Source organism: Rhinopithecus bieti, unplaced genomic scaffold (genome assembly GCF_001698545.2).
Source record: "Rhinopithecus bieti isolate Rb0 unplaced genomic scaffold, ASM169854v2 scaffold_30687, whole genome shotgun sequence".
Taxonomy (NCBI): domain Eukaryota; kingdom Metazoa; phylum Chordata; class Mammalia; order Primates; family Cercopithecidae; genus Rhinopithecus; species Rhinopithecus bieti.
In genome coordinates this window covers 207,516-219,492 of record NW_016813366.1, presented here as the reverse complement: position 1 = coordinate 219,492, position 11,977 = coordinate 207,516, and the positions used below count along the sequence as shown (strand labels likewise).

The 11,977-nt window shown below is 63.3% G+C and overlaps 1 protein-coding gene across 1 annotated transcript in view; it reads right to left on the bottom strand.

The window, feature by feature from the left end:
• Window positions 1–661: 661 nt before the first annotated feature.
• GNA11 (G protein subunit alpha 11) overlaps window positions 662–11,977 on the bottom strand; it is a 28,337-nt gene continuing 17,021 nt past the window's right edge. Inside the window, exons 3-7 of the mRNA XM_017847997.1 lie at window positions 10,208–10,362; window positions 8,609–8,737; window positions 5,234–5,363; window positions 4,928–5,081; window positions 662–3,595 (exon numbers count right to left, since the gene is read on the bottom strand). Of these exons, the coding sequence (XP_017703486.1) occupies window positions 3,405–3,595; window positions 4,928–5,081; window positions 5,234–5,363; window positions 8,609–8,737; window positions 10,208–10,362 (759 nt within the window). The 3' untranslated portion in view covers window positions 662–3,404. The remainder of the gene's footprint in view (window positions 3,596–4,927; window positions 5,082–5,233; window positions 5,364–8,608; window positions 8,738–10,207; window positions 10,363–11,977) is intronic.

Below are 11,977 nucleotides of genomic sequence, written 5' to 3'. Positions count from 1 at the left end.
CAGCCTGACCAATATGGTGAAACCCAGTCTCTACTAAAAAACACACAAAAAAATTAGCCGGGCGTGGTGGCACACACCTGTAAACCCAGCTACTCAGGAGGCCGAGGCAGGAGAATTGCTCGAACTGAGGAGGCAGAGGTTGCGGTGAGCCAAGATCGTGTCCCTGCACTCCAGCCTGGGCGGCAGAGGGAGACTCCACCTCAAAAAAAAAAAAAAAAGAAAAATTTGTTATCTGTATTTTAGAATTAATTTTTTCAAAAGGAAAAAAATAACTGAAGGAAGGCTGCAGAAGTACCACATTCGCAGCTTAAAGAAATGGAGGCCCAGAGGGCATGACTTCCCCCACAGGCGCCCTGGACGTTGAGGGGCAGGCCGGCCTAGGACCTGGGATCCTCCCCGTCTCACTTCCTTGTCCCCAGCCCCCAAACAAGGCGGCGGTTCCCAAGTGGGTTGCTCTGGCCTGGTGCTAGTGAAATGAACTTGAAGCCAAGGGTCAAACACAATGACGGGGAGGGGCCCCAGGACACCGTGCGGGGCGGTGTCCCCACTCAGGGCAGGCAATGGCCTAGGCAACTCCAGGGCTCCTGGGGGCCAGGCCTCTGCTCACTTCCCCCCAGCCCCCTTCAAAGGGCAACAGGAAATAAACCAGAAGGGGCCACCAGCATTTAGGAACAAAATTTATTCCAATTTAAAACAGAGTTCATTTCAGGAGAAAGATATGAAAAGTCGACTTCCATCGGTGTCTGGATTAAGGGTCAGGGCTGGTGGCTGTGAGAGGTGACACTGAGCCGCTCCTCAGCCCCTCCTCCCATCCCTCAACGCGCACAACACATGCATTTCAAATGGTAAAAGGCTTAAAAACAGCTTGTATAGAATATTTTTTTAAATAGATTAAGGTTGAAATTGTCTGAAATCAGGACTGTGTAATATACAAGTATCACCGGGTCCCGTCCACCAGGCCAGCCGCAGGATCCGCTGCCACCACTGGGGACATTGGCACGGGGATGCCCCTCCGTGGGAGCCGGGAGACCCAGGGTGTGGGTCTTGCGGTGGCCGGGGGCTGCTGCCGCCTGGGCGTGACATGATCGGAGAAGGTGGTCGGCATTCACGAGAAAGCGCTGGCAGGTGAGATTCACCAAGGTAAAAACACACACCCTACACGTGGCAAGGGTGGGGGTCGGCTGTCCCTGCCCCTGGGCGCCATTGGCACGACAACCACCACCTGGGACTCTCCTGGAGCAGGCACCGTGCCCCGGGCCTGCGACACCCACCTCCATTTTTGGGGTGCCAGGGGATCAGGCACTCAGACCCAGAGGACCCAGGCTGAGACGTTTTGGCGGCCCCAGCCCGGCTCTGGGATGCTTGGCACGGCCCCCTCCCTGGGAAGGGCTGATACTTAGCCTGGCAGCGATCTGGCCCGCGTGCTGGACGACTCCACCCTCAGGCCACGACCGGGTCACCTTATGCGATTTGGGCCCTCAGAGGTGCCACAAGCACAGGCCCCCCAGAGGGCTCTGCTGCTGGAAAAGGTTGCAGCGGCCCTGCCAGGGGTGGCCCCATCTGCTCCCCCAAGGCATCGCGGGGCCCCAGCACTCACCACAGGGGGCTTCTGGAGCCAACCCTTAGGCAGACACCTGGCACAAAAAAAGGACGCTTCTGGGTGAGGCGGAAGAAAAGTGGCGTGGGGAAGCCGAGGGGGTCCCGCCGGCCCCGTCTCCCCGTGGGGCTGATCAGAAATGTAGCTGCCCTGACATGCACACGTCTCCCCTGCCCCCTCCACGGGGCTCCCCTCTTCTCCCCGGAAGCCAGCAGACAGCCCCGCGGACAAGGAGGCCAAGGCAGGCCTGACAGCGGCGGGCGGGCGGGCAGGAACTGCTGGTCGGGATGGTCGTCTTTGGGGCTGTGTCTTGTCGTCTGTCGAAGCGGCCGTGCAGGGTCCCGGAGTGGCGGCGGGCGAAGGCAGCACGGCCGATCCATTCCTGGGACAGCTGTGCAAAGCCCGGGCCCACAGGGCACCGCGGTGTTCAGTCAACAGCCGACGAACAAGCCACCTCCCCAAACACAGGCCCCTCGTCCCCACCTTCCGAGTCTCGGGGAGAGCCAGTCTCGGTGCCTCAGTGCCTAAGGGGGCCCGGGAGCGGCCCCCGGGGCCGTGGCTCAGTGCGGCGTGGCCTGGCGGGCTCCCGCTCGGGACGTGGCCGTGGCCAGCCAGGCCTGGAAGCCGCCCAGGCCGGTGCCTGTCGCCACCTTCCACGCGCCCCTGGCCAAAGTGCGAGTGCTGGCTTCCGCTCCCCCAGGGCGGGGCTCGGGGGCGGGCACAAGTGCTTGGGACAAGGCCACGCACAGAGCTGCCGGCCACGTCCCTCTCTCTGCCTCTCGGGTACACACCTGAGAATATTCTGGAAAAAGTCCTCACCCCACCCTCACTGTTTCCAAATTGGTGACAACACAAAGCAGAACAAAATGAAAAGAAATGCCCCATCCAAGTGGCCTTTCTCCCAGTGTCACCGGGGAACCATCCCTCCAGCTGCCAAGCCCATGTGGGCTCCGGTGGGGTGCGCTCCAGCCAGGGCAGGGTCCCCGGGCAGCCCCAAGAGGCCAGTGTTGGCCCTGGAGGCACAGCCCAGAGGAGCCCCCATGGCTCCAGCTCGGGGACCCTTCCCAGCCTCTGCAGAGGGACGGGGGACCCTGCCATGAGAGAGGGCCCAGGGCGTTTCTTCAACCTGTGAGTCAGGCATTCTTTTTCCTCAAAAAAAAAAAAAAAAAGGTTAGGCACTTCCCAGGGTGGGCGACTGAGGGAGCCCCCCACCCCCTCTTCAGGAGTCCAGTGAGCAAAGCACAGCATTGATTCGTGAAGAGGCGAGGCGCACGGGGCGTCAATAACTTAAAAAAGGGGGAAAATGTCAGTCTCCGAGTCTCCATGCCTTTCGTGATGAAGAACAGAAGCGGGAAGGAGAAAGCAGCAGCACGTGGGGTTGGAAGGACAGCCGTGGGGGGCTGCGAGGCGGGGCCCCCATGCTGGCTGGCAGGGGCTCTGTGAGGCCCGGAGTCACTGGGGGCGTGGGGCGTGTGTGTGTTTTATGTTTCGTTGCTTTTTTTTCTTTTTTCTTTTTTTTTAGAAAAAAGCGAGCCATAAGTCAAGGCCAGAAAAAGGCTGCCTTTGCCGTTGACAAAAGGTGAGAAGGTGCGCGAAGTGTACGGAGGGAGAGATGTACATCCCCTGATAACTGTGAAATAAAAACCATTTGTTAAAAATATGAAAAAAAAAAAAAAAAAAAAAAAACTCCTCCCGCGGACAGAGGCCCCGGCCCAGGCTCGGCAGCGCCACCCGCCCGGCAGCCGCAGGCTCCGTGGAAGGAAGGTCCTGCCGCGTGTCTCCGTCCCGTCTCCCTGGGCCTGGGCACTCAGACCAGGTTGTATTCCTTGAGGTTGAGCTGCAGGATGGTGTCCTTCACGGCCGCGAACACGAAGCGGATGTTCTCTGTGTCGGTGGCACACGTGAAGTGTGAGTAGATGATCTTGTCGCTGTCGGGGTTCAGGTCCACGAACATCTTCAGGATGAACTCCCGCGCCGCCTGGGCGTCCCGCTGGGGCCCTGGGGGAGGGCGGAGGGTGAGGCTGTGCCCGGCCCAGCCCAGGGCAAGGGACGCGTGGGCCCCTTTGTCACTCCCAGGGAATGAGTGAGCAAGGCCCACAGCCCACCCAGCTCGACCCCCCGCCCAGAGCCCACTGCATGCCTGACGGGCTGCTGCTCCCGTCCCTCCCTGGGTGAGCTGCGGTGCCCATCCCACTGCAGCCCCAGGGCACTGCTGTCAGGGCCCAGGCCTCCAACCTGGGGCTCCGCACCCCCACTGCTCCTCTGCTCAGCCTCTACCCACTCAGTTCCACAGCCACAGCCTTCTAGGGCAGGGAAGGCCTCTGGCATGGAACAGCGGCCCCCATCCCCCCCCAACAGTGCCGCTGCTGCAGGCGGGGCCTCAGAGACGTCCCAGGGGCTCCAGCAAGGGCGCTGTTTCCCACCCGCTACCCCTGCCCCTCCGCCACCCTGGACAACTCGGCACCCCGCCCAGTAACTCCTGACTGCCCCGATGGAAAGGCCCCTAGGGGTGTTCAGGGGACTGCTCTGGGGACTGGTGGGACAGGGTTCCATGCCCAGTCCCTTGGCCTCCCCCAACCAGGGTTCCCTGAGCCCACAGGACAGGCTGCCAGGCAGGGGCCACGTGTGGCTGGAGCAGGAGCAGCACCCCCCGTCACTCCCCTGCCCAGGAACAGCAGGGCCCTGCACCTGCAGCCAGCGACCGAGGTCACACCGTGCGCCAGACCCCTCCCTCCCACTGCCCTTCCAGAGGCAGGGCACCCCGAGGGGCCCTCCTGAAGATGACACCCGAGACTCGCGGGAGGAGCACAGATCCCAGGTGGAAGCGAGGGCACCAGAACTGTCCGGGACCTCACCGTGCCTGGTGGGGACAGCTCTGAGTGGTGACAGCGCTAACGGCAGCCACTGACCACACAGACAAGGGCACACGACACCCTCCCCTGGCCGTCATCCCCAGGCCCAGAGAGGGCGGAGCATGTGAAGACCCTCAGTGCTCATCTGCTCTGACCGCCCCACGGGGCGGGGGCCACACAGTGAGGGAGGGGTCCAAGCGTGCGGGCACTTAGGCACAGAGGAGGACGCAGGGGCTCCCACCAAGGTCCCCACGGGGCTGCGCTGACAGTGTGCATGAACCCTTCCTGTGAGACCCTCCCATATGGGATCACCTATACAGGACACCCCCATACAACAACTCCCTCCCTTATGACAGCCACCGACACAAGACTCCCCCTCCCCATGGTGCCCTCCTGGTACGAGACCCCTCCCACCCGAGATCCCCCGCCCCAGGAGACCCCTCCCACCCGATATTCCCTGTGCCGCAGCCCAGCGCACCGTCGAACTCGGGGAAGTAGTCCACCAGGTGTGAGTACAGGATCTTGTCCTCCAGCAGGTCCTTCTTGTTGAGGAACAGGATGACGGAGGAGTTCTGGAACCAGGGGTAGGTGATGATGGTCCGGAACAGGGCTTTGCTCTCCTCCATCCGGTTCTGGCAGGAGCGAAGGCAGCGGGGATCAGAGGGGCCCTCCCCCCTGCACACAGCCCGAGGGGCAGCGGAGGGGACCCAAGTGAGGGGACCCAGGCTCGGTAGGTAGAGAAGGCCCGGTCCCCCATGCTGCCCCTGCTCAGGGCAGGGCCCACCTCATTGTCCGACTCCACCAGGACTTGGTCGTACTCGCTGAGGGCGACGAGAAACATGATGGATGTCACGTTCTCAAAGCAGTGGATCCACTTCCTCCGCTCCGACCGCTGGCCGCCCACATCCACCATCCTGAAAGCACACAGCGCCAGGACTCAGCCCCCTGGGGCCCCAAGGCCCAGTCTGCAATCCCGGGACGGCCACCACACAGGACCCTCCTGCCACACCAGACTGACAGCGGCTGGAGCAGGAAGAGCCCCCACTGTTAGAACCGGCAAGGACGTTCTCAGAGAGCGGTCCCCCGCCTCCAGAAGTCACCACCGCAGACCCTTCCCTCACTGGCAAAGGGGCCCGAGACCACTGGGCCCAGGGAAGGCCGCTCAGGCCCCAGGCCCCAGGGAAGGCCGCTCAGACCCCAGGGAAGGCCGCCCAGGTCCCAGACCCCAGGCCCCAGACCCCAGGGAAGGCCGCCCAGGTCCCAGACCCCAGGCCCCAGACCCCAGGGAAGGCCGCTCAGGCCCCAGACCCCAGGGAAGGCCGCTCAGGCCCCAGACCCCAGGGAAGGCCGCTCAGGCCCCAGACCCCAGGGAAGGCCGCTCAGGCCCCAGACCCCAGGGAAGGCCGCTCAGGCCCCAGACCCCAGGGAAGGCCGCTCAGGCCTCAGACCCCAGACCCCAGGGAAGGCCGGGCTCCCTGCAGCTCTGCCGAGGACAGCCGGGCTGCCTTGGGCATGTGAGCCGTGAAATCCACCTGGTCTGGTCTGCAGAGGAGTCCAACAGGCACAGGTGGATGACAGATGTGCCAGGTGACTCTAAGGGACAAGAAGGCCCACACCAGCAGCTGCGGTCAGGCGGGAGGGCAATGGGTGTGCCGACACCAGGCCACAGCCCATCTGGAGTGCAAGGCCTCTCTTACATGCCTGTGGCAGCCGGCAGGGCTGGGATCCGGGTCCCCTTGTGTCTTATACCCACCTGAGAGGGCAGGAGACCCTCCTCATGCACTGGGGCGATCCCACTAGCCTTCAAGGCCTCCAGACAGGGATCTGGCCTCCAGCTACATCCCAGAGCACCTGGCCGGCCCTCTGCTGGCTCATGGCAGACAGAGGCAGCTGGCAGAGAAACGACGGCGGCAGAGGACTGGGCTCAGGACGGGGCTCTTCTCTGCAGCCATCACAGAGGGCACAGCCGGAGCTGGGAAGGGCCCGGAGGATGGTGGGGAGGAGGTGACACACCCGGCCTGAGCTCAGGGAGGGGACAGGACATTTCTGACAGAGGACATAGAGGCCTGCGCTGTGAAGAGGCCAGCGTGGGGCTGCGAGGGGACCCTGAGACATGAGGTGGGGAGGGGATGGTCATGTCACACCCTGGCCTGTGCCCAGCTAGCCTCAGCTTTATCCTGGGATCATGGGCCTGGTGTGAATAAAAAACAAGAAAAACTCGAATTCCTGAAACAACATAGACCATCGCCCATGTCCAGAGAGGACGCCACAGCTTCTGAGGCCCGGCGCCTGCTCGGGTCCCCGGGAGCCACCCCAGAGCTTGGCGTTCCTTGGCTTGTGGCCACGTTGCTCCATCCCTGCCTCCATCCTCACGCCGCACCCTCCCTGCCTGCGCTGGGAGGCCGAGCTGGGAGGACAGGTGAGGAGAACAGACGGACAGCAGGGGGTGGCACCCCCAGCCCTAGGGTGGGTCTCAGGGCAGGGCCCTCAAGGAAAACCCCCCAGACTTCCTGGAACCCTCACAATGGCCTCGGCAGTGCACCAGCTGGGTGGGGACACCCTGGCAGGGAGGCATCATTCCCTCATGAGGGCCAGTGCCAGGGCGAGCTTGCGCTGCAGAACCGTCCCCTGCAGAACCCGGGGACGGTTCTGATCTGGAAACGGGGTCTGTGCAGATGTCACCAGTTAAGACGACGTCACACAGATGTAGGGTGGCCCTGGCCAAGGACAGGTTATAAGAGAACAGAGGCAAAGGCGCAGGCAGGGAGGACGCCGCATGAAGAGGGGGCAAGGAGGGGGCAACGTGGCCACAAGTCAAGGATGCAGCCACCACTAGGAGCCAGGCGAGGCCTGGGCAGATCCCTCCGCCTCAGAAGGACCCGGCCCCACCCACACCTGCATCTCAGCCTTCTGGCCTCAAGCACCGGGCGGGAATAAGGCCTGTGGAGGGAGCCTCACACCTGGCCTCAGCAGCCCCGGACAGGCACGCACAGCCCTGCCCCTCAGCGGCTCGACAGCGGCCGGGGCCTTAGCCCTGGAGATGTTGTTGTACGGGGCCAGGAGCCAGGCAGGCAGGGTCCACACTCCCAGGGACAGCAGAGTCCAGCCAGCTGCGCAGCCTACCCGGCATATGACCCACGGAGGGTCCCCAGGGAGAACTCTGCTCTGCTGGCCGGCCCCCAGCCACAGTGGACCTGGAGCCCCGGAGACCCGACGGGATCCACAGGGGCAGCCCGTGAAGAACAGAATCCACCCCACACCACCCAGCACCTCCATCCACCCCACACCACCCAGCGCCTCCACCCCAGCCTGGAGCCCTCCTCCCTCCTCAGTCCCTATGAACCCCTCCCCTGGCAGCCTCGGTCCCTATGACCCCTCCTCCTCTCCCTCCTCAGTCCCTATGAACCCCCTCACCTCGCAGCCTCGGTCCCTATGACCCCCCCTCCCCTCACACCCTTGGTCCCTACGACCCCTCCTCCCCAGCAGCCTCAATTCCCATGACCCCTCCTCCCCAGCAGCCTCAGTCCCTATGACCCCTCCCGCACCCTGTGGCACCCCCTCCTCCAGCCAACACTCCAGACCCCAGCCCCATGGTTGCTCCATCCAGGCCCCTGGCCCGTTGTGGAGACCCCGTCCAATGTCCTCCCCGCCAGGTCTCTTCGGCTGCCAGTCTGGATGGATGTGACCACAACCCCCACAACCCCACAGCTCCTTCCCTGTGTGGCCCTGGCTCACACATACTTAGAGATAAATCTTATCTCCTGGCCTGGTCAAACACACCCTGAGCATGAAGACCAACGGGCTTTTTTTTCTTTAATAAGACAAGACAGGGTCTCCCTCTGTCGCCCAGGCTGGAGTCCAGTGGCGACGCCATCATGGCTCACTTCAGCCTTGACCTCCTGGGCTTGAGCGATTCTCCTGCCTCAGCCTCCTGAGTAGCTGGGACCACAGGTGCACACCACCACACCCGGCTAACTTTGTAAATTTTTTCAGAGACGAGGTCTTGCTATGTTGCCCAGGGTGGTCCCCAACTCCGGGACTCAGGTGATCCTCCTGCCTTGGCCTCCCAAAGCGCTGGGTGTGCAGGCGTGAGCGGACACAGCAGGCAAATGAGCCTCTCAGTGCCCCCCCACCCTGCCCACTGCGGCCCCGGCGGTACCTGAAGATGATGTTCTCCAGGTCGAAAGGGTACTCGATGATGCCGGTGGTGGGCACGCGGACCCGCAGCACGTCCTGCTGCGTGGGCAGGTAGCCCGAGGTTGCGATGCGGTCAACATCGGTCAGGTAGCTGCAACACAGCGGGGGTTGCTCAGGCCAGCTGCCAGGGGGCAGGACAGGGACAGGGCACCCAAACCAGCCGGAGGACGGACGGGAAGCCACAGGGAGGGGTGGACCGCGCACTGCACCACCCACAGTGGAGTCTGAAGAGCCCGGGGGGCTTGGGCCAAGGGAGACCCTGGGGTCGGGATGCGAACCTCCCAGCCTCTGTCCTCTCTGGGGTCTCAGGGGACAGAAAGGACCCAGCACAAGAGAAAGCTCCAGGAGGAGGACTCCAGCTGGTTTGGGGGGTTTGTAGTAGAGCTGCTCAGAGATGGCCACCAAGGAGGGAGACAGGGACCCAGGGCAGGGGGCTTCCCAAGCGAGGCCTGGCTGGCCCCGGGGAGGAGGCTTCACAAATAAGCACCTCATGAGGAGAGTCGCAGCTGCAGAGGAGGCTGCAGAGGTCCCAGCAGACCCCGCGCCCGTCTCCCCGCTGCTCCCCGTCCGCAGGAGCGGCACCCACCCGGAGCAACGAGCCAGAGTCTACACAGCGCAGCTAGCTACTGTCCACGCCTGATTCCGGCTTCCTCGGTTCCCCTCATGCCTTTTCCTGCCCAGCCCGCGACCCCTTTCTGGGACCCCATCTGGCATCAGAGGGTCTCCTGAGGCCCTCTGGGCTGTGACAGTTTCCCATTTCTGACGCCCTGGGCAGTCCTGAGTGGGGCGACTCTCGAGTGGTCTGCCTGGGGAGGCCGGGTGCCTGCGCAGACCTTTCCGGCACCACACGCAGGCCCTGGCACTTGGCTGCAAGTGCTTGGTTATCTGGGCCCTCCCACAGCCTCCCAGAGGCAGGGAACAGACGGAAGACGAGCAGGAGGGGTGGGGGACGGGCCTGTCCTTGTCCCCTTAGGGTCTCTGCCTGCTGAGCATGGAGGGCAGCAGTGCACAGCCTGCCGCGCGGGGGCCTCCATCTGCAGCCATGGCCCGGCCACCTGTCAGCACACAAGTCACCCCCTATCCCAGGCCCAGAGACGGGGATAACCCCGCAGCAGTCAAGGTCGCAGCCAGTCACTAGTGGGAGACGTGGCTCTGGGGGTGATGCCACAGGCAGGAGTGCGACAGCCCAGGGTGTATCCACCTCCCATCCCACGGCCCTTCTAGGAGACTGTGGGTTTGCCCCCACAGGCCACAGGCCAGGCTCCAGCACCGAGGGTGGCCAGGAGCTCAGTCCTGACCCAGGGAAGGCAGTGGCAGGGCCAGGCAAACAAGGAGGCCAGTGTCATACCAGAGTCCATGTGCTCCTGCCAAAGCATGGCCAGTCCAGGGTCATGTCCTGCTCTGGTCCCTCAGTCTGGCCAGGTAGCCGGGGCCCACCATGTCCCTGCCCCAGGCGAGCGGGCAGGGGGCACCACAGGCGCTGCGGAGGGCTTCCCGAAGGGTCCCGGGCGCCGGCCCGCAGCCACCGTTCGCATGCCGCCTGCGGTGCGGCCGCACTTACTACTTGGCAGAGTCGGAGAGCTGGTACTCGCGCCTGCGGTCGTAGCACTCCTGGATGCCAGGGTCGTCCCACAGGGTCTTGATGGCGCTTACGTACTGATGCTCGAAGGTGGTCACCTTCTCCACGTCCACCTCCCGGATCAGGAGCGCATTGGCCTGCGAGGGTGGGCAGGGGAGAGGCCGAGAGCTCGCCAAGGTCCACGGAGCCAGCAGAAAGCTCGAGACGGCCCCTCTTCCAAGCCTCGGCTGGCCTGGGCAGCATTCTGCAGGCTGCGCAGTCAGGACCACTGACAGTTTCGTGTAAGCATGTGTCAGAAAAACACGAGGCTGCCTTGCAGTGCGGTTCCTCCAACAAGGCCCCAAAACCAAAGTCTCCCAGTGGCGCTGTCTGCAGGGTGCCGGGGAGGCCGGGCTTCGATTCCCTTCTCAGAGGTGGGGAGGGGATGGCGTGGGGAACAAGCATGCGCGGGACACACACGCTTCAAACCCAGGGCCCGCAGGAGGGCAGTGCAGCACCCAGCACGATGGAGCAGGACAACAGAACAGACGGCAGCGGCGCCCGGAGCGGGCGAACAGCCCCAGCACTCACTGCCTCCAGAGACACTGGGAGGCAGGAAGCCCCGTCACAGGGCGTTGCAGCCAGCGGCACCGCCCGCAGTGTGCAGCTCCAGACTCAGTTTCTGCCCTGCCTGGCTTCTCTCTTTCATCCAAAAAATGCTTATCAAACACCATCTAGGGCAGGCCCCACACCCGGTGCTAACGACGGCATGCGGCCCCGAGCCGCCACACTCAACAGTTTACCAACAGTTCACCCGGTGCCCCAACACGAGCCGCCTCCCCTCATGCAACCCTGGGCAGTGGGCGGCGTCAGGCCCCAGCTTGCTGCCCTGTCACAAGGGAAGGCCGACCACACAGAGACGTGCTTGCACACACACACGCACACCCTTCAGGGGCAGACACTGTGGGGGACCGTCCATTCCCCTCCTGATGCTCCGTATCCCCGTCCCCTGGGGGCACAAGCCGACATGACCAGCCACAGTTTGGCTGAGGGACTGGGGAGGGGACATACTGGGTGGGACCCAGATGGGAAAGAGGGGAGTCTTGCCCTGGGCTCTGGGAGCCAGGGGCCCCTCCCAGGCCCCCCAGAGTGGAGACTCAGCCCTTGCTTGTCCCCCCTGAGCAACGCTCCCCGGCCCCGACTCCAACTTCAGCCCTCCCCTTGCCCTGCCCCCAGCCTCTCAATCTGGGCTGGGATAAGCACACCTAGGGGACTTGGAAAAAGAGACACAAACTCCAAAAATCCCACTCCCTGGAAACTTCCAGATTAGGGATCAGCAATCTGCTTCTGCAGAGAGCCAGAGAGCACACCCAGCTTTCCCGACCACACGGACTGTCTCCAGCACTCAGCTCTGCTGCTGCTGAAGCACCATGGGCAACATGGCAGAAATGGGTAAGTACCAATAAAACTTTATCGACAAAATCAGTCTGTAGTTTGCAGACACCTGTTTCAGATGTTGATGGAGATCTAAGCCCAAATATGAATGTGGACTCTCAGGGGGGCCACAGCTGGAAGAGACAGGGCAAGTGGCAAACCAAGATCTAAACACAAGAGCCCCAGCCCTGAAAACAGGGCTACAAAAGCAGGATCAACGGCCCCTGGGCTGGAAGGCCCCAGGAAGGCCACTGGCAGGAGCCACGGCTGCACGACTGCTGGGCCTGCCCCACAGGGCAGCCACTGGGGGAAATTGTCTGGAGGCTTCTCAGAGGACAA